This window comes from Phascolarctos cinereus, unplaced genomic scaffold, assembly GCF_003287225.1.
Source record: "Phascolarctos cinereus isolate Bilbo 61053 unplaced genomic scaffold, phaCin_HiC Scaffold_2;HRSCAF=192, whole genome shotgun sequence".
Taxonomy (NCBI): Eukaryota; Metazoa; Chordata; class Mammalia; order Diprotodontia; family Phascolarctidae; genus Phascolarctos; species Phascolarctos cinereus.
The window spans coordinates 263,719,067-263,745,023 of record NW_027555625.1 but is presented as its reverse complement, the minus strand read 5'-3'; the positions used below and the strand labels follow the sequence as shown (position 1 = coordinate 263,745,023).

Below are 25,957 nucleotides of genomic sequence, written 5' to 3'. Positions count from 1 at the left end.
GAAATTGACTTCTTAGCTCATTTGGGGAATCAAATGATTTTTGACTCCAGAATACAAAATCAGGATTTGAACTTCATTCTGCTCTTGAAGGAGAGGCAGGTAGAGCAAATTAACCTCTAACTGTGCATAATCAAAGTGAATGATGCCAATCTTCACTTTTTTTTTTTAAATCTACCACCTTTACTATTAGGAGGAGGAAGGAAAGAGAGGAAAATTTCTTACAAGGCTGGTAAATTGCCATCTTGGCATGCTGCCAAACACTGATGTCTAAGTTAGACAAATACTCTCAAAACAATTCAATATAACCTTTTTTAAAAAAAATCCTTGGCATATTTCTTTAAAATCCAAACAAATCAGAGATAAATTGTTTTTTTTAAAAAACCAACATCAATTTTCAAAAGAAAAGAAATTTGAGATGTAGGAAAAAAGGCTATTTCCAACCATTCATTTGCCTGATACTAATAAGCATATAAAGCTGGGAGTTATTAAAACTCATATTTAAAAATGTTAGAACAAAAGACACATTAAGATCAACTTTTAAAGGTAATTAAGATGTATTAATCAAATCAATCTTTTCAAATACTGCTTTTCTCTATGAGAAGCCAATCACTTCCATATCTCTCCTGACCCCCAAAAATTAGTGTTTTGAAAAATCATCAGTCCAGTTGTAACTACTTGATTTATTGCAAACAAAGCCATCTTAAAAACCTTTTGTTTTAAGTTAACAAATAAATGGCTATAGAAATACTTACCAGAGAAATGACCGTGGGAGGAAGCTGTTTAGGATCTCCAACCAGAACAAGTTTGTTGCAGCGATGGATAAATGGAGTAAGTGTCTCAATCTCACAAGACTGCCCAGCCTTGATAACGACCAAGAGGGAAGAATGTTTTCTAATCCATATTTCTGTGAGTTTACTTACATGCAGTTTATAAATTTCTAAGCATTGTAACTAAAAAGAAGTTTAACACTTCTGCCCCAAATATCTAGCGAAACAAATTATTTTCTGGGCTGAAATGATTCTCTAATCTAAGTACTACTACTATAATTCAATTCAAATCAACAAATATTTAAGTGCCTACTATGTTGAAGATACCAGAGATCTATAAGAGCCATTATATTCAAAGAGACAAGCAAGACAGCTCATCTACGAGTTAGAGACTTGAAGCTTATTTGGACAGGATTTAAAAGCCTTCACATCCATCCTTACCCTGGGAACTATTAAGCAGACACAGAGTGTGGGAAAATATAAAAACAGGCATGGAGCAGAGGAGAAAGAAATCTCTTTGTCTGGTTAGCTCAGGACACTAAAGCAACAATCCCCTCATGAAGCAGTTAGCTTTGATTTGTTCCAAGACTACAGACTACACCAACTCTAGCCAACCAGAATGCAAATGCATGTTGTTGATCACAACAGGGGACAGACAAAAAATTGTGGGTAGGTCTGCACAAATTCATTCCAACTATGGGAGAGTGATTCAATGGAGGGTACCTGACAGTCACTATTTTCATCTTCCTACACAAAAAGAGCATGTATATAAAAAGTAGGAAAATATTACTGATAAAAAAACATGTTTTAGCCATACTTCAGCAAGTCTCTCTCTCTTTTTTTAAATTAATCATGACAGTAAGGCAATTATAGCTGTATAACCTTGACTGGTTTCACTAACCTCATCAACAATGACACAACTGAAGGGAACACCTCCTTGCCTACGAAAAGCAGACTCCAACAGCAAACCACCACTTGTGCTCAGTGTACAGCAAATGATATGGGACTCCAGGATAATGCTGCTCTGAGCTTCCTGTGGCCGTCCTCGAACCTAGGAGTACAATGAGAGATAATATAAAGTTGCAATTAATTCCTTTATCCAGCTATATCCATCCTTAACAATAAAACAGCAACTTTGATGAATAATTAGTTCAATCCTCACTATCTCACATAAAAGAGGGAAGAAAAAGGTTTTACCATGGAGGGGAAAGGGGAGGAGGTGAGAAGGAATGAATGAATCTTACTCTCATTGGATTTGGCTTAAAGAGGGAATAACATACACACTATCTTACCCTACAGGAAAATAGGGGGGAAGGGGATAAGAGAGGAGGGGATGATATATGGGGAGGGCAGATTGGGTGAGGGGGTAATCAGAAGCAAACACTTTTGAGGAGGGACAGGGTCAAAGGAGAGAAAAGAATAAATGGGGGGGGTGAGACAGGATGAAGGGAAATATAGTTAGTTTTTCACAACGTGGCTATTGTGGAAGTGTTTTTGCATGACTACACAAGTATAACCTGCATAGAGCTGCTTGCCTTCTCAATGAGGGTGGGTAGGCATGGAGGAAGGGAGAGAATTTGGAACCCAAAGTTTTAAAAACAAATGTTAAAAATTGTTTTTACATGCAACTGGGAAATAAGATATACAGGCAATGGGGCACAGAAATCTATCCTGTCCTACAGGAAAACAGAAAAGGGAAGGGATAAGAGAAGGGAGGGCTGATCAGGGGAAGGGGTATTCAGAATGCATACCATCTTGGGGTGGAGGGAAGGAAGAGATGGGGAGAAAATTTGGAACTCAAGATCTTGTGGAAGGGAGTGTTGAAAACTAAAAATAAAATAATTAATAAAAAAAATCCACGCATCCCGATAAACAAACAAACAAATAAATAATAAAGATTAGCTCAATCCTAACCCCAAATCCTGAGAGTAGCAGAAACAATCAAAGACACCACAAGTCACCATAAAGAATACAGTACAAACATGATCAATACAAACTAAGGGATCATTGTTTGTGGTTTGATTCAGAGTAAGTTCTATCAGAATAACTAGAGATTAAAAATGATTCTATCTATTCATGATGAAAAGAGCCTGAGTAAAATTAGTTTAGGACTAAGTTTTAATTTGTATATTTTTATATCATATTTTAACTCATATTATGAATAAAACTAGTTTAAAGACTAAGTTCTAATTTGTGTATTTTTTCTTTTTTAAAATTTATTTTTAGTTTTCAATATTCACTTCCGTAAGATTTTAAGTTCCAAATTTTCTCCCCATCCCTCCCCCTCCACCCAAAGATGGCATGCAATTTGATATAGGCTCCACATCTAATTTGTATATTTTTATATCATACCTTAACTCATATTTTTATTTGTAAAATGTTTTGATTAAAAATATTTTACTTAAGAGATCAAGTGCATTGCAAAGTTTTGTAAATATTCTGCTTATTAAAAAATGGTATATTACTTTGATCTGTCTATGTAATTCAATAAATCACAAGATACAAATAGAGCCAGGGAACAAGGGTGAAGTTTCACAAAGGATTCAATCTGTAGTGTTCAATCTGAAAAGCCCTTCTTCTTTTTTTACAGTCTGGACCAGGGATTTCATCAGTGTAAGCATCATCTTGGTTTTGGAAATCTCTTGACCAAAACAGACTAGCAACTGCAGTGTAGTTTATAGTCTTAAAAGAGTTGCCTGGGTCACTGAGAGGTTAAAGGGCTTGACCAAGGTTGTACAGATAGTGAATGCCAGAAGTGGACTTGAACCTAGATCTTCCTCTTTCTAATACCAGCTATCTGACCACAATGCCATGTTGCCTCTCAAAAACTTTTTTCTTATCAGAGATTCAGCCTAAATACATCAGAGGTTTTTCAAACGAATTGTCCTCTCATGTGGAATTAATTTGTTCCTCCCTTCTACCCTTAAAACCCTTGACTTCTTAAAGACTCAACTTAAGTGCCACCCTTACATAAAATCTTTCCTACTCCCTCTGGTGTTTGTACTCTGACCCTCCTAAAATCATCTTATATTTTTCTGTGAATATTCTATATCACCTGAGCAGAATGTACATTTCTTAAAGGTTGGCACTGTTTTGCTATCTCTGTATTCCCGTAGCTAAACGCAATGCCTTACAAACTACAGATATTTAACAAAGGTTTGTTGAATTGACCTGCCCTTGAAAAACTAAAATTAAATGAAACAACAATCCATATAGGTCATACTAATACAAAAATGATATTATATGTTGCATACTCTAAAGTTAGCTAAATTAAAATGATCTTCATAAGAAAATATGCAAGGTGATGCAAGGTATATCCAGTACTCAAGTTATTATAACACAAATAGCCTCCATTGTACTGCCTTCAGTTAAACAGTTGATAACATTCAACTAAATGTTATCAACTAACATATTCAACTAAAATAAGTGGTATATGTTAAAATATTACATATAATTTTTCAGGAATTTGAAAGCATAAGTGAAGTAACAATTAGCAATCCATTGATCGTATATGTAAACTTTCTTAAATTTAGTATGTAATTGCTTTTGTAGTTCCTTCACATTCAGCTATCTCTCTTAGCCTCCCCTTAATTTCTTGCTCTTCTCCTACATTTTAAATGCTTCAAGTACAAATAACTGTATTTGAAGGGCTAGAGTTAGATAATTTTCCTGTTATCCCCAATCCCTCAATTAATAATAGGTTATACACATATAGCAAGGTTCTTTCTTTATAATAACCCTATGAAGTAAGTAGAGACATTCTATTATTTTCATTTTACAGATGAGGAAAATAAAGCTCAGAGACATAAACAAAAATGGCCTTATGGTACAGTAAAAAAAGCACTGGGTTTGGAGTGAGAAGATGTGTATTCTAGTTCCAGCTGTCTTCACTAGCCCTGTGACCTCACTGAACTCAACTCTCTGGATTTCAGTTTCTTCCTCTGGAAAACGAGGGGGTTGAATTTTAAGAATACACAAAAAAGAAAAGAAGGAAATTCAGAAGGAGATACAGACAAGCAATGCAAAGTTGGAACTACCCTGTTAAATTTACTATATACTTTTTTAAAAAATAAGTTGTCAGTAATAGAGATTTTCGATCTTATAACAATCTTCATTTTCTATTTTTTATATTAAAATGTTCAAGTTTGTTAGGTTCAGGATAAAAAAAAATTTAAGTGATGAGGCTGAACTAATTCATCTTCACATTAATCTATATTTACTTTGGTTATGTGTGTGGGTGTATATGTTTACTGTTGTTATTTATCTGTGTATATGGTGTTTACACTCAAGAGAATGTAAGGTCCTTAAAGAAAAATTTTTATTTTTGTCTTTATAGCCCCAGTGCATTGGACTTGGCATACTGAATGTTAATGGAATTAGCTTAAATTTTAATCCAACATCATTCTTAGTTATATTAAAATATAGACAAGAACTGAAAATCTGAGTTAAATTAAAATAGCATTTATCTTGCCCACATTCAAAATGTCAGGAATATATCCAAAAGTGTGAGTATACTGAAGGAAAATCTGTTTTGAATACCCAATATTATTATGATAAATGTATACAATCCTCTTTGAGTTTGATTAGAACAGTCATGATACAAACCTATCTCTCAACAGATTTATATAGAGAATCTCTGCTATATAATTTTTGTCAAACTTCTAAGTCTAGTATTCTTATTTCTAAAGAAAAATAAAAAATGCCATAACATCATAGAAGCATTCATACAATCAGATAATAGTACATACCAATATAGTAAAACTAAAGCTAGAAATAGCCCCCTTTTCTGTTCTTTTCTGTTTCTTTATTCCAGTTTACACATATCTCAAAATGTGTAAACTGCTAAAAGAAACCACTGTTCTATTTTTTAAAAACTCTAAATTATAACCATCAATAAAAGCATTCAAATGAAAAGAAAACTTTTAAAAGACTACACACCAAACCATGAATTTCAAATTATTTACAATGTATAAAGAAATGTATATACTAATTTTATTTATTTCCACTAACACTCTTTTCACCGATAAGTATTCTGACCAATACTGTTTCTTGCAGAATTAAAAAGATCCCAAAGTCTACTTAACAAAGGAGTTTACAGACCTAGAGCAAAGAAGAAAGATAACATTCATTAACCTTTCTTAAAGCTGTTAGTTGGCGAGTGATAAACTCATTCATATATTACGGAGAAGATAAAAATTGGTTATAATTACGGTAACATTAAGAAACTGATATGGGAGTATCCATTACCTCTTTAATTTTAGAAGCGAGCTGCTGCCTTTCTTTGGAAATTCGGGCAATTTCCTCATCTAAATTTGATCTCTGAAAAACAAAAATAACAATCACACTGTTAAAGCTAAGGATTACTAGAGATAAGGATTTATGAACTTTTTTCCTATAGATTTTAAACTTTCTTTAATGTAGTAAAAGCCAGTTTATCCTGTGGGAGAGATATCAAAATCACTATTAACCTATCCCACTCTTTTAGCAATACAATTCTATTCATTCAACAAATTTAATTCAATTCAATATGAACTGAATTGAGCCAATACTCTCCATTTACTACACTGGAACATCAACACTTTATTTTTTGCTGATTTGAAATGTCAATCACTTAATCAGCTTCTTCCTATCTGATGTACAGTAAGACCGTATCTACCTTCTGCCCCTTTTCACATCGATCCAAAGCACGCTGGCGAGAAAGCTTGTCTAATTTAACATCCAGATGTTCCTTTCTCTCATGCATCTCTTGAACATGACTGGGAAAGTCCTTTTCTAAAATGGTAAAGGTAAAAAAAGTAGACTTAATTAATACAACTACTATGGCTTAAACATAATCAAAAAAATTCTAACTAATAACTTCCAAGTTCCAAGAGAGTGCCAATTATATTTCATGTCCAAGTCATGCAGAGTATAATAAAATAAGTGGTGAAAGCTACATAAGCCTAAGTTCATACTTACTCATTCTGTGGTTAACTTGGCTATCCAAGCTGAATTTTAGGACTTCATTATTAATAGATTTTTCTGGACCCAGTCGCACTAAATTTATATCTCCACAATTTCCTGTATATAAAAATTGCATAGGATGATCAATGAGGAAAATTGTTGATTAATCCCTCCATTCCTCTCCCCTCTATCTTTGATAGTAAAATATCTACCCTTCTTTAATAAGAATTAAAAGAAAGTATGATTTTCTAGATTCTCAGATTGAATGCTTTAGAAAATAATTAATATTTAACCTACAGGGAGTTTGGTTTATAAAAGTATTTTTATTCACATCAGATAACCCATTCTATCTGTCAAACTAAACTGAATTCCCTATCTCAAATATAAAGAGTTGACTACCTAACTTGATTTTTACCTTCTAATTGCTATCTTGTAACCCAGCACCATCAAATTTCAACTATCAGAGTGTGGATAAATATTATCTACAAGTTTTGCTCCTAGGTTGGTTTCCCCTGAAAGCTTCTGGAACCACTTATAAGTGTGACAGGCGATCACAAAATATAAAGTATTTAGGAATCATTCGGTACTGTTTCCTTCCAGTAGATGGCTAACTGTTAAGGTTACTAAATAAGGACTGTGACCCCAACAGAGATTCTGACTTGATGTATTCAAGTCTCACATTTCTCCTTCAAAAGTGCCCACACTAGACAACTAAAATAATAAAAAGACCATACCCAAGGGATTCTTCTTGTCTTGGCATTTTTCTTTAAATTCAAGGATGATTTTTTTCATAAGTTCATCAACAGCTGCATTAGAGGGTGCACATACAAGAACACGATTTCGTTTGATTTTGGCATTCAAGTTTTCATCTGAATCTCCTTTCCTTGGTTTCTACAGATTTCCCAAAGAAAACATACAATGAGTTCTACTTTGCAATGTGAAGTTTAAGCTATGTCTTGAGTCCAAACTATATTTACCATTTCATACTTAAAGGCCACAAACAACAAAATTTTCCAGTCTCATATTGGACAGCCTCAATTCTATAAATAATATATTTATTTTTCATAAATTGAAACAGAAACCCCTAGATAATTCATTTGTTCACTCATTCATCAACAAACAAATTATGGCATTGCTGTGTACAAAACACTGTATCAGGAAGAAAAGAAACAAAGTTTAGATAAAACACAGTCCCTGCCCTCATAAAGCTTACAGTCTAGAAAAATCATTATATAATATCTTTTAAAAGGAGAAGGAAGGGGGGCAGCTAGGTGGCACAGTGGATAGAGCACTGGCCCTGGAGTCAGGAGGACCTGAGTTCAAATCCAGCCTCAGACACTTGACACTTACTAGCTGTGTGACCCTGGGCAAGTCACTTGACCCTATTGCCTAGCCAGGAAAAAAAAATAGAGGGGGGGGGAAAGAGAAGGGAAAAAAGGGGGGAACTGGGGACTCTTGATAGTGAGCAATGCAGAAAAACTTTCTTCTCACTGCTAGAAGTTTTAACTAATCAACCAATAAGTATTTATTAAATGACTACTATATGTGCTAAGTCTTGTGCCAGGTGCTGAGGTTACAAAGGAATGAAACAATCTGCTCTCAAGGAGTTTACATTCTCTCAAGGGAGACAATATATAAACACCTAAGTATATAAATACAAGGTAGTTAATACAACATAGTTAGGAAGGAAGGCCACTACTTGTTGGAGGGATCAGGAAAAGCTATAGAAGGTGATGCTTGAACTGCATCTTGAAAGAAGTGAGGAATTTTATGAATCAAACCTAAGAAGAAAGTACATTCAACTACAGCTATCTACAGCCATATGAAAAAATGTTCTAAACCACTACTGATTAGAGAAATGCAAATCAAAACAACTCCGAGGTACCACATTACACCTATCAATACATGACAAAACAAGACAATGATAAATGCTGGAGAAGATGTGGGAAAACTGGAACACTAATGCATTGCTGGTGGAGTTGTGAAATGATCCAACCATTTGGGAGAGCCATTTGGAACTATGCCCAAAGGGCTATAAAACTGTGCATACCCTTTGACCCAGCAATACCACTTCTAGGGCTGTATCCCAAAGAAATCATAAAAACAGGAAAAGGACCCACATGTACAAAAATATTTATAGCAGCTCTTTTTATGGTGGCAAAGAATTGCAAATCAATTGGGGAATGGCTGAACAAGTTGTGGTATATGAATGTAATGGAATACTATTGGACTATAAGAAATGATGAGCAGGCAGACTTCAGAAAAACCTGGAAAGAATTAATATGAACTGATGTTGAATGAAATAAGGAGAACCCAGAGAACACTGTACACAGTAACAGCCACAATTATGGGATGACTGACTTTGATAGACTTGGCTCTTCTCAGCAATGCAAGAATCTAAGACAACTCCAAAAGACTTGTGATAGAAATTGCTGTCCACACTAGAGAAAGAAATATGAAGTCTGAATGCAGATGGAACCATACTATTTGCTCTCCTTTTCCTTTGCTGTTTTGTTTTATTGTTTCATTCTCATGGTTCCTTTCATTAGTTCTAATTGTTCTTTACATCATGACTAATGGGAAAATATGCTTAACATGAATGTATATGTAGAACCTATATCAGATTGTACACTGTCTTGGTCGGGGAGAGGGGGAATTTAAAACTCAAAATCTTATGGAAATGAATGTTGAAAACTAAAAATAAATTAATTATTAAAAAAAAGAAAAGAAAGTACATTCAAACATGGGAAATGGCCAGTGCAAAGTCCTGGAAGCAGAACTATAGTGTCATGTGTGAAAACAGAAAGGCAGTCAGTTTGGCTAGACCAGAGAAAGCAGGAAAGGGAGTGACACATAATGAGGCTAGAAAGGGTAACACCTAATTATGAAGGACTTTCAAAGCCGACTAAAAGTTTATATTTGATGCAAGACGCAATAGGGAGCCCCTGGAGTTTACTAAGTGAGTGGTCTGCACTATAGGAAATTCATTTGTGGAGAAGATGAAAGAAGAGGTGTGACAGGAGAGGTGCTATAGAGGCAGAAAAAGTAAAATTTGTCAACTGACTACATATATGATGTGAGGAAGAGAGAAAAGTTGAAGAAGCTGAGGTTATGAAATGTGACTAGAAGAATGATGGTACCTTTGACAGAAATAAGGAAGGTTAGTAGAGGAAAGGATTCAGAGGGAAAGATAATGAGGTTTTTTTGATCACGTTGGTTTAAGATGTCTATAAGACATCCATTTTAAAATGTCCAAAATGCAGTTGGTGATTCAAGACTGAAGCTCAGGAAAGAGGCTCAGGCTGGATCATCTGTATAATTAAAGCCACGGAAGCTGATAAGAGATCCCTAAGGGTACTTAGTACGGAGAGAAACAAAAACCTAGGGCCTTGGGGTATAGCCACAGTTAGGGAGCAAGATATGGCAGGTGAGTCAGGAAAAGAGACTAAAATGGAGTAGATAGGCAAGTAGGAGAAGAAGCAGGAGACAGTAGTGTCATTAAAACCCAGAAAAAGAGTAAACTGGAAAGGATGGTCAACAGTGTCAAATGCAGAGGTGAGAAAAGAATGAAGACTGAAAAAGGCCTATTACACTTTGAAATTAAGCATTACCAATTAAACTGGTAATTTTCAGGAGAGCAGTTTCAGTTTTACAATGAGGTCATGAACCTGAGAGGCTAGAAGAATGGTGGTGACCTCAATCAATATAAGGAAAGTTAGTAAAGGAGAGGGATTGGAGGGTAAGACAATGTCATTAGGACTGTTACAGGGTAAATTCCATCAGAGATTCATTATAAGAAAAATCTCTGAATAACAAACGTGTCTATTTCAATAATATTGGGTAAACACAAATTCCAGTGCAAAAAAATCAGAAAAGTCTCTTGGAGTTCATTTTAATAGGTCTTTTAAAATGGATGGAAGGAGGAAAGTTTCCTGGCTTGTCAATTTAATGCTGCAAAGTACATCACCTACATCATTATCATCATCATTACCATCATCATTATCATCAGTTAGCATTTATATAGTGCTTTGACATTTACAAAGCACTTCATAAATAGAATCTCATTTTATTCTCACTAAAATCCTAGGAGGTGGGTGCTATTATTATCTTCATTTTACAGATAAAGAAACTGAGGCAGGCAGAAGTTAAGTGACATTCCCAGGGTCACATAGCTAGCAAGTATCTGAGGCAGAATTTGAAGTCAAGTCTTCTTGATTTCAGGCCTGGCACTCTATCCATGGCACCATTTCTTCAGTCTCCTCCTTATGCTCCCCCTGCACGCCTTTTCCTAGTCTTCTCATATCTTATCTGTCCCCATATACTTTTTGTTCCAGTGACACTGGCCCTCTTTGCTTTACTTGAACAAGACTTTCCATCTCTTGACTACAGAAAATTTTCACTGGCTGTCCTCCATGCCTGGAATACTCCACCTCTTCTTCTTTGCCTCTTGCCCTACCTGGCTTCCTTTAAGGCCCAGATAAAAGCTCATCTTCTACAGGAAGTCTTCCCCTATCCCTCTTAATTCTAGTACCTTCCCTCTGTTGATTACTTCTATTTATCCTGTATAAAGCTGTATTTATTCTACATATAGGAAACATGCTATCTCTTAGTTCTCCATTCAGTTCTAAATGTCTTTTGTTGTCTTAATGTCTCAAAAAATCAGTCTTGTTCTTAAAATCTGGGGTTGTCATAGATATATTAAAACCTATTCCCTGTCAACTCAACAGTTTCCTTCTTCCATGGCCATTGTTCTAATAGACATTGTGCAATAACAGTTTTATATCACAGACATATAGTAAAAGTGCAAAAATTATGTCAATACATAGTTACTGATGATAATCTGAATAAAATTAACAGAAGAAATTTGGCATATACCACAAAATGTAACTCATCACACACACACACACACACACACACACACACACACACACACACACACACACACACACACACACCTACCTCTGTCAGAATACGATATAATAGGCCAACAATAGTTTTTGATTTGCCAGTTCCAGGGGGTCCATGAATCAGACAGATTTTGGCAATTAACGGTGGTTGCTTTACCATGGCATATGCAACTTCAATTGCTTTTTTCTGATCTTCATTATATTCTTTCAGGTAGGCAAGCTATATAAAAATGAAAATTAAATTATTTGCTTTTTTTTAAATAGTACATTGAAGGAAATGTAATGAAAGTTTAAATTTTACTTTCTCAGCTCAATTCAACACATTTATTAAGCCTAGAATGCATAAGGCATTGAAGATACAAAGACAAAAATGAAAAAGTACCTGCCTTAAAGAAGCTTGTATTCTCTTAACAGTATATTATACGCACATACATAAATAAATACAATATAAATTGAGGATGGAGAAAAATGTTAACTGGGAGAGATAAAGGAGATTTCCAGGTAAGATAAAAGGAAGGCTTTGTGGACTCAGGTAACCTCTAAGCTGCACCTTGAAGGAAGATAAGGATTCTAAAAGACAGAGATGAGAAGTATACTTCAGGCAAAAAGTGATCTATTTTTTCTCTTTCTGATCTCCTATTTGTTTCTCCACTCCTTATAATGTGACTTTCATCCTCAAACTCATCTGAAACTGCTCTCTCAAAAGTCAGCAATGATTTTTTAATTGCTAAATTAAATGGCCCTTTCTCATTCCCCATCCTTTCTGGATCTTTTCACAGCATCTAATCCAGCTGACCAGACCACCTCCCCCTTCTTTTAGGTACACTACTCTCCTCTTTGGGTTTTTGTGACACTATTTCTATCATAGTTTGCCTCCTGTCTGCTTGATATTTCTTAATCTCTTTTGAAGGATCATTATCTGATACAACCTCTATGTGTGGATGTAAGTCCCTCCTCTCTTCTTTTTCTTCCCCTTCTTCATGATCTCATCAATGGACGTAGGTTAAACTATAGCTTATACAGAAAACTCCCAAATCTACATATCCAGCTATTAGGTCTCTGAACTCTATTCCTGTAACTCCAGCTACCTGCCGGACATTTCCGCCTAGATGTTCCACTGGCATCTCAAATTTAAAATTCATTGTCTTCTACCTAAACCATCTCTCCTCTTAACTCTTCTCTCTGTCAGGGTACCATGCACAATTCTTTCAATCACCCAGGTCTGCAATCCAGGAGTCATCTTTGATTTTTCACTCCCTAACAAATCAGTTGCCAAATTTTGTCAATTCCTCAACATCTCTCACAATCATTCTCTTCTCTCTAATTCACTCAACCACAACCCTGAATCATGCCCTCATCAACTCTCATCTGGACTACTGTAATAGTTCCATAACTGGTCTTCCTGCATTAGACCTATTTCCTCTCCAATCTATCCTCCACACAGCTGCAAAAGTGACATTTTGAAACTTCAAAGTTTGGAAAGTAACAAAAGAAACTTCAGTGGCTTTCATTTTCCCTTGGACAACATAAAGTTTTTTCTGCCTGGCATTTAAAGCCCTTCACAATCTGGTTCTAACCTATCTTTCCAGACTGATTGTTCTAGTCCCTCTCAAGTACTATATGTCCCAACCAAATTGGTTTACTTGTTGTTCTCTGTACATAACAGTCTATCTCCTGTCTCTATGCTTTTGCACAGGCTGTCCCTCATGTTTGCAATGTGTTCCCTCCTCATCTCACCTATGGGAAACTTCAACTCTAGTCAAGACGCAGTTCAAGTACCACCTCCTGTAAGAAACCTTTACCAATTCCCCTGGTTGTTATGTTCCACTCCTAAAAAGTTCCTTTATATTTATTTTGTATAGATTTCTATATTACTTTTCTGTATACATTTGTTTGCCACCTCTATCCCTGCCAAATGTAAGCTACTTAAGGTCATGGATTGGTTTGCTTTTCTTTGTATCACTGGTGCTTACCCCCAGTGCCTGACATGTAATAAATACTTAAAAAATGCTTGTTGAATTAAATAGAATAGGCATGAGGAATAGCTTATATAAATGCACATAATCTGGAGACGGAATGAAGAATTCAGGGGAAGAGCTGGCAGTCCATTATGGCTGTAAAGTAGAGTGCACAAAAGGGAATAATGTGAAATTAGGCTAAAAAGGTAGAAGCTGGGCTCATATTGTACAGGGCCTTAAAAGCTGGGCCAAAGAACTTGCATTTATATCCTTGAGAAAACAGGCTTGAAGCCAATGATTGTTTTTAACTGGAAAATGACACAGTTACATTTGTTTTAGAAATATCAGTTTGGCAGCTATGTTGAGAACAGACTGGACTTCAAAGAAAAAGACTAGAAGCATGGAGACTAATTAGTTGCCTACTACAACAGTTCAAGCAAGAGGTAAAACATGCTTGTACCAGGGTTGAGGCCATTTGAGTAGAGAGAAGGGGGCAGATGTGAAAGCTGCTGTGGGACAGTCACAGAAACAGAATTTGAGAGTTGGAAGGGAATTCAGGGGTCATCTAGTCCAATCTATAAATGAAAAGAATCTCCTTAAAACACATATAAGTGGTCATCCAGCTTCTGTTTGAAGACCTCTAAGGAGGAAGAACCCACAAAATCTCAAGGCTGACCATTCCACTTTTGGACATCTCTAAATGTAGCCAGTTCTTGCTTTAGATAAGCATTATGCAAATTTCATTCTATGGCAGGCCAGACCCCTACCAGGAGTACTCCCCACCAGGCACCCCACTGGGGGTGGTAGGATAGGAGAGGGAGCAGAGCCATAGAGGGAAGGGGAGGTCCGTAGAACAGTCCACTTAAGTAAGAATTGGCCATATTAGGAAGACTATCCTGACATAAAGCCAAGTTTGTTTTAACTTTTACCCACTGCGTTTGTTTCCATCCCTCTGATGTCAAACAGAACAAAGTTAATCCCTCCTCTACCTCAAAGCCCTTCAAATACTTGACGAGAGCTATTATGTTTCCTCTGGGTCAAGTACTAGACAAGCAAGAAAACATAGCAACTAAAATTGCAATTTAATAATTTATAGTGATTATAAAGTATTTAAATCCAATCAATCCAGTCAACTACAGCTGCAACTGACTAGATATAGGTGATAAGGATGAATGAAAAATCAAGGATGACTGTAGACTGAATCAGGTTGACTAAAGGATAAAGGTACTCTCAATAGGAATAAAGAAATTTGGAGGAGAGTCAGATATAGGAAAGATGATATTTAATTCTACTCTGGACATGCTGAATTTGAGATTTTTTTGGGACATCCAGATACAGATGTCAAGCAGGCAGCTGGCAATGCAGGTTTAAAGTTCATGAAGAGGGAGTTAAGCTGGATATATGGATATAAAAGATCTGCATAAAGATGATAAACAAGCCTACCGAAATAGATGAATTCATCAGGGTTGCAAGCATACAGAGAGAAATCCTAGGACTGAGGTCCATGAAGAACACTCACACAAAGGAAAGGAATATCTGGATTATGATTCAGCAAAGGCAGGTAAAAAGAGAACCAGAAGAGACAGCAGTGTCTCAGAAGACAAGAGGAAACAGAGTGTCTAGAAAGAGGAGGCTGCCAACAACTACAGAAAGTTCAAGGAAAATAGGACTCAGTTTTAAAACAACAGTAAACTTAGTAGTTAAAAGATCACTGGTTATTCTGGGAGAGATCAGTTTCAGCAGAGAGATGTGATTAGTGGACTTCAAGAAACTGAGAAGAGAGTGAATACTAAAGAAGTAGAGCCAACAAGTATAAGCAGATATTTCAAGGGTACCCTTAACCTACTCCAATTCCCCAACCACCTACTTCCCAACTTAAGCTCCCCATTTTGGTGTTGTCTTCCTCTAGTAGAATCTAAGCTTCCTGCAGGTAGGGATTAGTCTTGTTTGTTTGTCTATGTATCCCAAACATTTAGCTCAATGCCTGGCACAGAGTAAGCTCTAAACAAATGCTTGTTTTTTCAAATTCATTCATTCACTTTTCTAGGACAGTGAAAGTGAAGAAAGATATAAGATGATATAGCTAAAGATGATCTCAAAGTCAAGTAAAAGTTGTTGTTTTTAAAAGGATGAACATATTTGCAGGCTACAGAAAAAGAGTCAGTAGTAGAGACAAAAAAAAGATGGAATGGCTCATGAGGCAAGCCATTAGAAGAGATTAGAGATCACAGGCACAAGTAAAGAAGTTAGCCTTGTTAAGAGGAGCCATCTTTTTTGCAGCAACTAGAACAATGGAGAAGACTGATATGAATTTGGAGGGCTATGAAGTACAGATTAGGAAAGAAAAGGAAATTAATGACAGATGACTACAATTTTTTCAGTAAAAGAGGTAGTGACTGTCTGCTGCTGGTAGTGACACTGGAGGCTAAAGGAAACATTTGGAACAGCCACTTTGGGGAATGTGAGACAAAGCAAATCAAGGAAGACAAACAACACTGAGAGTCTAATTGAGAATAAAGAACAATTATTTGTAGGGGACCCAATCATCATGGTTGCATGCCTTCAGTTTATTATCTGCTAGCTGTGTACAAGGCACTATGGTAGGCACTGGAGATAAAAAGACAAAAATGAAAAAATCCCTGCCCTCAAGAAGCTGTACTTTCTTTCTCCAACTCAGGAATAAGAACAGAGAAGGCAGCTAGTGGGATGATCAAGAAATGGGAATTGGCAGGGCAATGAAGAGCAGAAGAACAGAGGGCAAAGGTCCTAAAAATGGAGGACAGAACATAACTGAATCGGTTAAACATGGAACCAAGAAATGAAATGAGATTGGAGTATGAGTTATGGACTGGATAAACAGAAACAGCAATTGTGATAAGGATGCAATGTAATAAGTTGTAAGAAGAATGAAGAGCATGTTTGAAAGGATCAAGGCTGAAAGAGAAAAACTTTTTCTTGAAATTACAATGAGAAGGATATTATTGAGTACAACATCATGAAAGTGGCAAGTTGGGGAGGTGGTAAGGTCTAAAGATCCATCTCTGTGGATGGCTAAGGTAAAGCAAAGATAGAAATGTCTGCTTCCTCACTTTATCAGCACCAAATCTGAACATAAAAAGATATGGCTTCAAGACTTCTTTCACTCAATGAATGAGTTTCATATTCCAACATCACCCCTGTATTGTTAAACTACTTTAGAGCTTACCTTGGGCTGTTCTTAATACTGTTGATTGACTTTACCAATCCCCAAAACTTTTAGTAAACCTCAATTATCTTTATGTTTTTCTTTTCTATATTCTTGGTCTTTCTCATTAGCACCTAAGCAATGGAAAAGCAGCCTACATTTTTACTACTTCCTTCTAATTCTCCAGAGCATTCATGTAATTATGCAAAATGGATGCATAATAAATTCTGACATAAAATAGCTTAGAAAAGTACTAACTAACCCAGGCATTTGCACATATCCCCTTCTCTATTTGTAGTCCACACTTCATATTAATTCCTACATCAAACTATGATGAATTTAATCCTTTTCCAACATTCAAATGGAATGATAATAATAGATTTAGGGCTGAAAAGAACCTCAGAAGTCATCTACCCTAACCCCCTCATTTTACAATAAGGAAAGTAAGGATCAGAGAGGTTAAATTACTTGCCAATGGTCATTCCACTAGCAACTGTCAGAAGTAGGATTTGAACCCTCTATCTTCTTAACTCCAAGTCTGGTACTCTATCCACTACGCTACACTTCACTGCTGTTCTATAAAGATATTTTGATCTCCTTAACTCTACTGAAACATTTTCTTCCTGGAACAAACCTACTGCACTTATAATATTACTGTGCTTATAATATTAACCTTGTCTTATGTTCAGAGAAGCAGGGAAATGTAGTAAATTAAAATAATAATTTAATAGTTTATATTGGTTTTAGAGTGTTTAAATGTAATGTTCTGACTTTCCCTGGCACACACACATAAATATTACTCACAATCCTCTCAGGAGCCTCGTTCAGTGAATCTCGAGGACAAAAGTCTGAAGTACTTGGGTTCAGAATTGCCCTGGCCAGTGGAATCAGTGAATTCCTCCCCAAAAGAGACAAGGCTTTCAACTTCCGTTGCGTAGTCACCAAAGAACTGATCACAATACAGTCTACTGATTCATTTATGTGGAATGACAAATTGCCTTGAGTCTGGATGGAAAGGCAACCCTCAAATTGTGAATTATGTCCTATTATTGGGAGAAAGAAAATGTATATAGTATTAACAATGGATACAATCAAACTAAATGGGGCTTTCAGAATTAAACTTAACAAAACTGATTTTCTATATGCTGTCTTACTTTCTAGTAGATTATTTTCTACACAAAGTAAATAGTGACTTGATTTCTTAAAGCTACATCTGTTAGTAAATTTAATTTCGCTTCTAAAAGCAAATGCAAAAACAAAGAATATTAAGAATACAGACAAGCACAAGAAGATTTATATGAACAGATACAAAGTGAAGTAAGCAAAACCAGTAAAGAAATACACACTGAGTATACCAATGTAAATAGAAATAATAAACAAAAAGAAAATGAATGCTGTGTAATTATGATGACCAAGATTTGCCCCAAAAAAGAAATGAAAAAATGAACCTCCCTTCCCTTCTTTGCTGTGGTAGGAGACAATGGATATGAGAAACTGCATGTGCTGTCAGACTCAACTGATATGTTGGTTAATTTCGCTGAATTGCTTTCCCCCCCTTTCTTTATTCTTTGCAACAGGGTAAGATATATTTAGAAATGAAGGTGATGTTTATAAAAATACAAGATAGCAATAATTTTTTTAAAAGAAAGCCGCAGTCTAAAGGCCTTGGAGTTTCAATTAAATCTGGTATTTCCTCTTTCAACTCTTCCAAATGCATTCTATACCAAGGAATTAAGGACTTAGGGTCTATACATTTTAATAAAGTACACTACATATTAAAATGACAAAGTATTGGATCAGATTGTAGTATTGGAGAGGATCTTTAATAATCATGCAGTCCAAATCCCTTCTTTTACAAGGAAACTGAGGCCCAGAAAATTCAAGTGATTTGCCTACAGTTACACAGGTAGTAAGCAGCAGAGCCAGGATACGAACCTAGGTCTTCTGACTCCAAATCCAGTACTCTTTCCATTACACCATGGAGCCCTGTAATCATTTCAAGGAAATAAAGCCCCACATGTCTATGAAAAGGCATATGGAAGATACAAACTCAATTCTTATCTTTAAATAGAAGAGGTTAAGGAAGCAATATACATAATACTGGGAGTCAGGGTCACCACAGACAGATACTTTAAAGTACAGAAATAGTTTCAACTATTTTATAGATTTTGAATTATGCATTTAGAAATCTTAGTTATAAGTCATATGACTTGATAAAAGACTGGAAACCAATTTATGATACAACTAAATATTTTAAAAACAAAGAATTCCACAGATGACATCAATAAGCAGCATGAGAGAATTAAAAAAAAAAAGGAAATCAAAGCTTTAAAATTAGAAAAATTAATGCTAGGCCTAAATTTATAAAATTACGAAAACTACAAAAAGACAACAGAGTGATAAAGCAACATAAAGCATTATGTTTAGGGAAATAAATTCTTTAAATGAGCAATGAAAAGCTATGGCTTTATTCTATCTTTGCCTGCAGTATTTTGATTCACTTACTGACTGAAGAGCGTCGAAACTGAGATACATAACCACAATGATACACTCGCTGATCTCTCATCTCACTTTCTTCTGCAGCTTTTTTTTTTCCATTTAATTTTTTAGGAACCAAAAATACCAAGTCATTTTCCTTTGGATGTAGTTGTTTAGCCATATCACACTCCTGAAGACAAACTACAAGAAAATTAAATTAGAAAAAAATTACATGCTTATTATAAAAACTTACGTTTACTATAGCTATGGCTAGTAATAGAAATATTTAAGTGGCTGTAAGTTAGCAAAATTCAAATCTCGTTACTATGACAAACTGAGTATATATTTAAACCACTCATATTATAAAAATGTGCTAATAATTACTTTACCAAGTGAAGTAATATACAATCTTGAATATTATCATAAAAGTGACATAAAATTTTTTTTACTTAATATCAATACCACAAAACTGGGGTGATAATTATCAATTTAATTCTAATTTGTTATTAGCTAGGTATTAGCAAATCAGCTAAAGAATTTATTAATTTGGGGAGGTCAGTATATTTTCAAAAAATCAAGTGAGTCTTACTTATTCTTTCTTAAACAAAATAATTTAAGAGGTGGACATTCCACTGAATTCTTAATGTTGTATGTCTATAAAGCCAACTGGGCTCCTTTTAGGCTAGTACTGATGACAAATGACACAGGCAGCTTTCCTCTGGTTATCGTCTCATGTCCTTATGAACACTGTTCTGACCCAGTGAAATTCTTTCTCTGATCCCTTTTCCCATTCCTGGCCTCTATGCAATGTGGGTATTTCCACAATTATTCAGAAGGAAGTATCAGGCCCCTAAGAGAGCACATTTGCTGGTAATACTTGAATGGCCATCAGTATTTAACATTAAAAACATTTTTATAAGTAGATACAAATTCAGCTGGACAGGTTTTCTTTTAAATGAGAAACATCCAATTGACAAATATTCCTATCTTCTTATTAAAAAAACAGAGTACCTGAACCTATTTCTCAAAACTCTTTAAAAATGAAAAAAAAAATTACCCACAAACTGCCCACAATTTATGTCACCAGGAGAAAAGCTTCGTAAATGGAGCTTATAGGCATTCTCTTTCTTTGGGTTGTCAATCCATTCTTGGGCCACCTAAACACAATAAAGTGGCAAATTAAGAACAATAAAACATTTTAGGAAACCATTCTTTAAAATACAATTTTAAAAATCATATTATATCTCAGCAACAATTCATAATTAGAATATCCAGATATGGAAATGACTGGATTAGAGCAAAATTTGTAGTTAGTACCACATTATTCATGTTAAGGGACACACCCTTCCCTTTCCATTAATAACAAATGTATTTTGTATAGGAGCTAACTGGGAAGTATGCTGTGGCAAAATGAAAAGTATCAATGAATTTAAAATGGAGGAAAAATTAATTGCCTGAAAGCTATAATCTGTTCAAATCAAGTGGCTGAAATATACAAATAACTCACATTTATATGAAGCTTTAGAGTTAAAAGTTTTATATATCTCAGCTGAACTATCTTGTCCTTCAGAAAATCTCTGTTCTATCTTTAAATAGCCATATTTTGTCCCATGTTTTAATCTGCAAAGTACTTCAAATCCTTTTGGAAATAGGCATGGTGGAAATCTTAAATACATCTAAAATCTGAATCTAGAGGACAACTGAAGCTAAACATTTTAACAATATACCCTGATCACTGAAGTAGACATTTTTAAAGATATGGCTATTGCAGAAATTCATTTTGCTTGACTATGCATATTTGTTACAAGGATTTGTTTTTTCTTTCTTTTTTTCATTTCTTAAGGTGTGAGGTGGGATAGAGAGGAGAAAAAAATTCTTTTCACTAAAAATTAATTTTAAAAATATGCTTTGTCAATCAGAAAAGACAGGAGAATGGCAAATTTCATAAAGGCAAAGATACATACTTACTGTTTCAAAAGTATTCAACATCAGCAAAGGGAAAAAAACATTTAGATAGTCTTGAGAGTCCTGAAATGTGACAGGAACAGATCTTAAGGACGACTGGCAAAGATCTGCTGGAGGCCCAAACTGATCAAAATTTACAAACATTTCATACTTCCATTTTAAAATCTCCTTAACAAAGCTGTCAAATACAGATTGACACACAGGAAAATTTGCAACAGAGGAAGCTTGAAAAGTTCTTTTCTTCTCAAGGAGACTTGGTGGAGCAGGTCTGTTGAAGTAATTTGGAGAAGTCTGCATATTCTGTGGTTGAAGAATGTTAGACAAATTTTCCCCCTCATTCGAAATTGGCTTTTGAACTAATGGAGAAAGTGGTTGCATTAATTTTGACGTAGTTGTGGCTTTCAAATTTGTTTGATTTTTTGAAGCTGGTGGGAGTTTTAAACTATTTTCTATAGCTCTAGAAAGATGAGCATTTCGTGAATTACTACTTGAACTAAAAATCTTAGTAGTAGACTTTACAGTTTTGTTTGACAGTGAAAGTGGTAAGCCTGGTTTAGCAAAAACACAGTCATCAGACACTTTAGCTTCAGAATGTATAGAGCAAAATTCATCCAGATTTTCCACAATGTCAGTACAATCTTTGTGCTTACACTTTATAATACTCAAAGCCCTGTCCCCAGTAAGGTTTTTAGAATCTTCCTCCATTTCTACTGTATCTTTTCCAACAGGAACTTCAAAGTCATGAAAACTCTCTACCTGTGAACTTAATTCCATATCTACAGGATCATATTGTGTTAAAAACAAATTATTTTCCTCTGTATCACTGTTAACATCAGAGTCTGCCTCTCTAAAAGTTGTTCCCTCAGAATGAAAACAAGATAAGGGTTGGACAACCCTTGTTAGGTCACCTCCAACAGAAGATGAGTTAGACAAAGGGCTCTTTGAAGTAGAAACAATGGCTTCATTTGTTTCTGCTCTAACATTTAATTCTGTACAACTTTGTTTGGTAGAAAGAGGACTGTCATTAGCAACCGGTGATAGACTTTTTCCTTTAACTGTTTCTGTCTCAGAAAATGAGCTTTTTCTTTGATGCTTTTTATCATTGCTTGAGGCATGCTTGTTTTTTTCTTTAAAATTGTCACTGGGTCCAGAAGATGCTTGAATAACAGTTTCAGAATTCTGGACTGGTTTTGTAATTGACTTTGGAGAACAGTCTTTACTGTGAGTGGCAGAAAGTCCTTGTTGGTTTCTGTGGGACTTGGGTCTCATCTGTCTTAAAAACTGAAGATCCTGACATGCCAACATTTTCTTGTTATTTTTGACAACCAGAGTCTGAGGAGTAATTAACTTTGTCTTCTTCTTTTGCCGAGTATCAACTTCACCTGCAGTTTTTCCATGGTCACGTAACTTCACTACGTAATCTAAAGATCGCTGGGACAAATCAAATGCTTTTCGAGGCCCCTTTTTCAAACCCAGTTTTTCAGCAGTTGAAGTTGGTTCAGGACACTGGCGAAATTTCTTTGGAGGAATCACAGCAGGCACTGTTCTACAAAGTATCTTTTTGGGACTAGCTTGATTCATTTTTTTGTTTTGCCTTCTTGGGGGATTAATACTGGTTTTCTTTGAATTTTTAGAAAGTGATGGTTTTCCGCTAAGTTTTGGACTGGAAAGAGACTGAGGAGAATACTGTTCACCTGACTCTTCAGAGGAAATTTCAAATTTTAAATTAGGTGATGCTGAAAGAGTGGATGTAGATTCTTTCTCCTCCTTCTCATCTACATTTTTAGTGTGCTCTTCAGTAAGATCCCCAGAAATACAAATATGAGGTTTGTCTACACTTCTTAAACATAATGAAAGATCTTCAGCCATAGGTGCTTTAGATAGCTGTTTCTTACTCTTTGATTCAATTTGAAATTTCTCCTTGGGAAAAACACCGCACTGTGACTGTAAACGTTCTTCAAGAGTTTCTGCTACCTTTTGAATAACTTCATCAGATATATAATCAGTATCATAATCCCAATCATTTGTCTGATCATCTATGGCACTCTTACCTGTTGAAGTCAAAAAAGAATCTTGTTCTGATTCACTTTCCTGAACAGAATTTTTGCTCTCCGGTTCAGAATCTTGCCAAACAGAAAATACTTCATATGGAGTTTCAAATTCAAAAAACTGTGAGTCAGATTCCTCATCAAGTAAAGGGGATTTTGTTTTCTCTTCTTTTTCTAGTTTCTTTTCCAAAATGGCATTAGAAGTTGAAGGATACTCTTCTGCAAATTCTCTCTTAATGCCTATTTTATCTGTTTTAATTTGTTTCTGAAGATTTGGTGATCTTTCATCACCATCACCATCATCATCATCATCATCTGAAATGATTATAACTTGATTTCTGGTGGTCTCCACAACAGAGGTTAATTCAGTAATTTCGTTAACTACAGAAAGACTCCTAACATTTTTCACTTTTCTCCGTAGCTGGTAAGAATTTTCTTGAGTTGAATCTGAAGGGAAATTAAGAACACTGGTATGGACTATGAAAGGAATATCAAGGTCTTTGTCTACTTCAGAATCTGTTAAGGTATTAAATTTAAAGTTCTGAGGAGGCACTTCTTCTCTTGTCAAATTATGTGGAACATAATCATTATCATTATTAGTTTCCTCACAATTACTGTCCTTTGATTCATGCCTATCTGTATGATGTATAAGCTGACATTTCTTTTTCAATAAGGTGTTTCTAATTGTTTTAAGTGAAACCATATCATCATCATCTTCATCACTATCACTTTCCTGTGGTAGGTTATCTTTTTTATGAAATGTTAAGGGATCTAGCTGTCTATCATCTGACTTTTTCTTTTCAACCAATGAATAACCATTTCTTGATTCTTGCTCTTCATTTGTTGTTTCCTCTGGAATAATACAAGGCTCTGTCTGTGTTTTCTGTATTAAGGCAAACCCTTTCTGAACATCCACATCTTTGCATGAATTATGACTCTCCAAATTGGTTGAACTCTGCTTTGATTCTAAATTGTTAACGCTGGCGACCATGGTGGTTTTTTTGTGTTCCTTCATTACCTGTAATAATTTTGCACATAATTCATCTTTCTGTGCTTTACTCCTAAACTTTGAGTTCCTAAAGCCAGAATCATTCTTTGAACGGGAATCATCACTTGAGCTTGATTCATTTTGAGGAGAATCAGATCTAGAGTCAGTTGTCATCAAACATGCCTGAAAATTTGCTGTTCTGTCATATCCTCCTTCCACTCCATTATTTTCTGAAGCCAAATTCTGTTGTATATTTGTGGAGCTGTTCTCTTCAGTACACTTCTGTTTTTCTACATTATCTAAAATTTCATGATTATGAGATCTGTTAGCATCAGGGTTTTTTTCCTGCTTTGAGCATGATTTATTTGAAAAATGGTCATCTAGTTTTGACTCCTTTAAGTATGTTTGCCTATTTTCCTCCTCCCAACTGTAATTTCTTCTTAGAGATGGACTCTCTTGTCCTTGACAGACATCAGCTCTCGGTGGTTCTTTAGAAAATGATGGACTAGAACTGTCCTGAGAACATGTATCCTTTTTTGATTTCTCCATAGTTGTATCACTTTCTTCTTTAGTGTAAATTACAGAGGGGTTTTTACATGTTATGGTCCTATCCACAAAAGTGCTACATGGTAATCCTCTGACTTTTTTGCTTTTAATGATTTGTTTCAAACATGTTTGTAATTCTAGGGTCTCCTGACTATTTAAATGCCAACCAAGGGACAAATTTCCCCTCAGACACAAGTTGAGTTTGTCTAAGAATTGTTTACAAAGAGTTTGCTGTCCAAGCTGGCAACCTTCCCTAAGAAGACTTCGGATCAGCTGCACACAAGCAAGCTGTACAGAATTAGATGGAATTGAGTGCAAAGGCATAGAAGATATAACAGTTGCTCCTTTGGAGTAGCTTCCAGATGTCTTTTCAGCACTCCGTGCAAATGCTGTGGTAGGAAGTTTAGCACATTTCACTACTGCTTCTACCCACTGCTGAGAACTAACCCACAGCAAATGCAAACAGTTCTTATTTCTATGCAGTTCAATTACTGACACCAATATCAGAAGGAAAAACTCAGTGACTGTGTCACATACTGCTACTTTTTGGTTGAGGACATCTTTGACTTCTGAATACAGATGATGAATAACCTCTACTATGTAAGCTACACCCAAATCCTTGAGATCCATGAGGGACTGAACAAAAGGTATAAACCAAAGAAATGTGCTATTATGAACACGCATGTCTTGTCCAATATCAGACTGAAGCACACTGGCTAATGTTTCCATTTCTTCATACATGTTGGGGCAGTAATCAGGGCAAATAGCTGATCTCCATCCTGAATCCTAAGGTTAAAAAAATACAATGATATTTAGTTAAAAATGAACTATTTAACATAAAGGCTTTCTAGGCTATGATTAACTACTTTAACATACAGATTAAAGTTGAAAGCATTAAACAAGATATATTGCTAAACTTTTATAATATTTATGTTATTAAATTATTTTTAAATATAAAAGCCAGTGGGTAGAAACAAGTTAGAATTTAGTATGAAGGTAACCTGAAGATACATTTCTATACCTCTCCCAACTCAGATACACTAAATACTACTGAGTTTCTTCAGTCCATTCTCCTCCTCCTTCAGTCAGTTTCCATCTCCTTCTAGACCTGTCTTCTTCTTCTACTAACCCGCCAAAACTCTATATTTTGCCTTCTGGAAATTCACATGTACA

The 25,957-nt window shown here is 35.4% G+C and overlaps 1 protein-coding gene across 1 annotated transcript in view; it reads right to left on the bottom strand.

Annotated features, from left to right (window-relative positions):
* The window catches only part of SETX (senataxin), a 59,757-nt gene that overhangs the window by 20,417 nt on the left and 13,383 nt on the right, over nt 1–25,957 (bottom strand). The window contains 11 exon segments of the mRNA XM_020973542.2: nt 753–860; nt 1,669–1,818; nt 6,015–6,086; nt 6,424–6,539; nt 6,726–6,827; nt 7,445–7,601; nt 11,670–11,837; nt 17,564–17,802; nt 19,265–19,438; nt 20,295–20,394; nt 21,206–25,570. Of these exon segments, the coding sequence (XP_020829201.1) occupies nt 753–860; nt 1,669–1,818; nt 6,015–6,086; nt 6,424–6,539; nt 6,726–6,827; nt 7,445–7,601; nt 11,670–11,837; nt 17,564–17,802; nt 19,265–19,438; nt 20,295–20,394; nt 21,206–25,570 (5,751 nt within the window).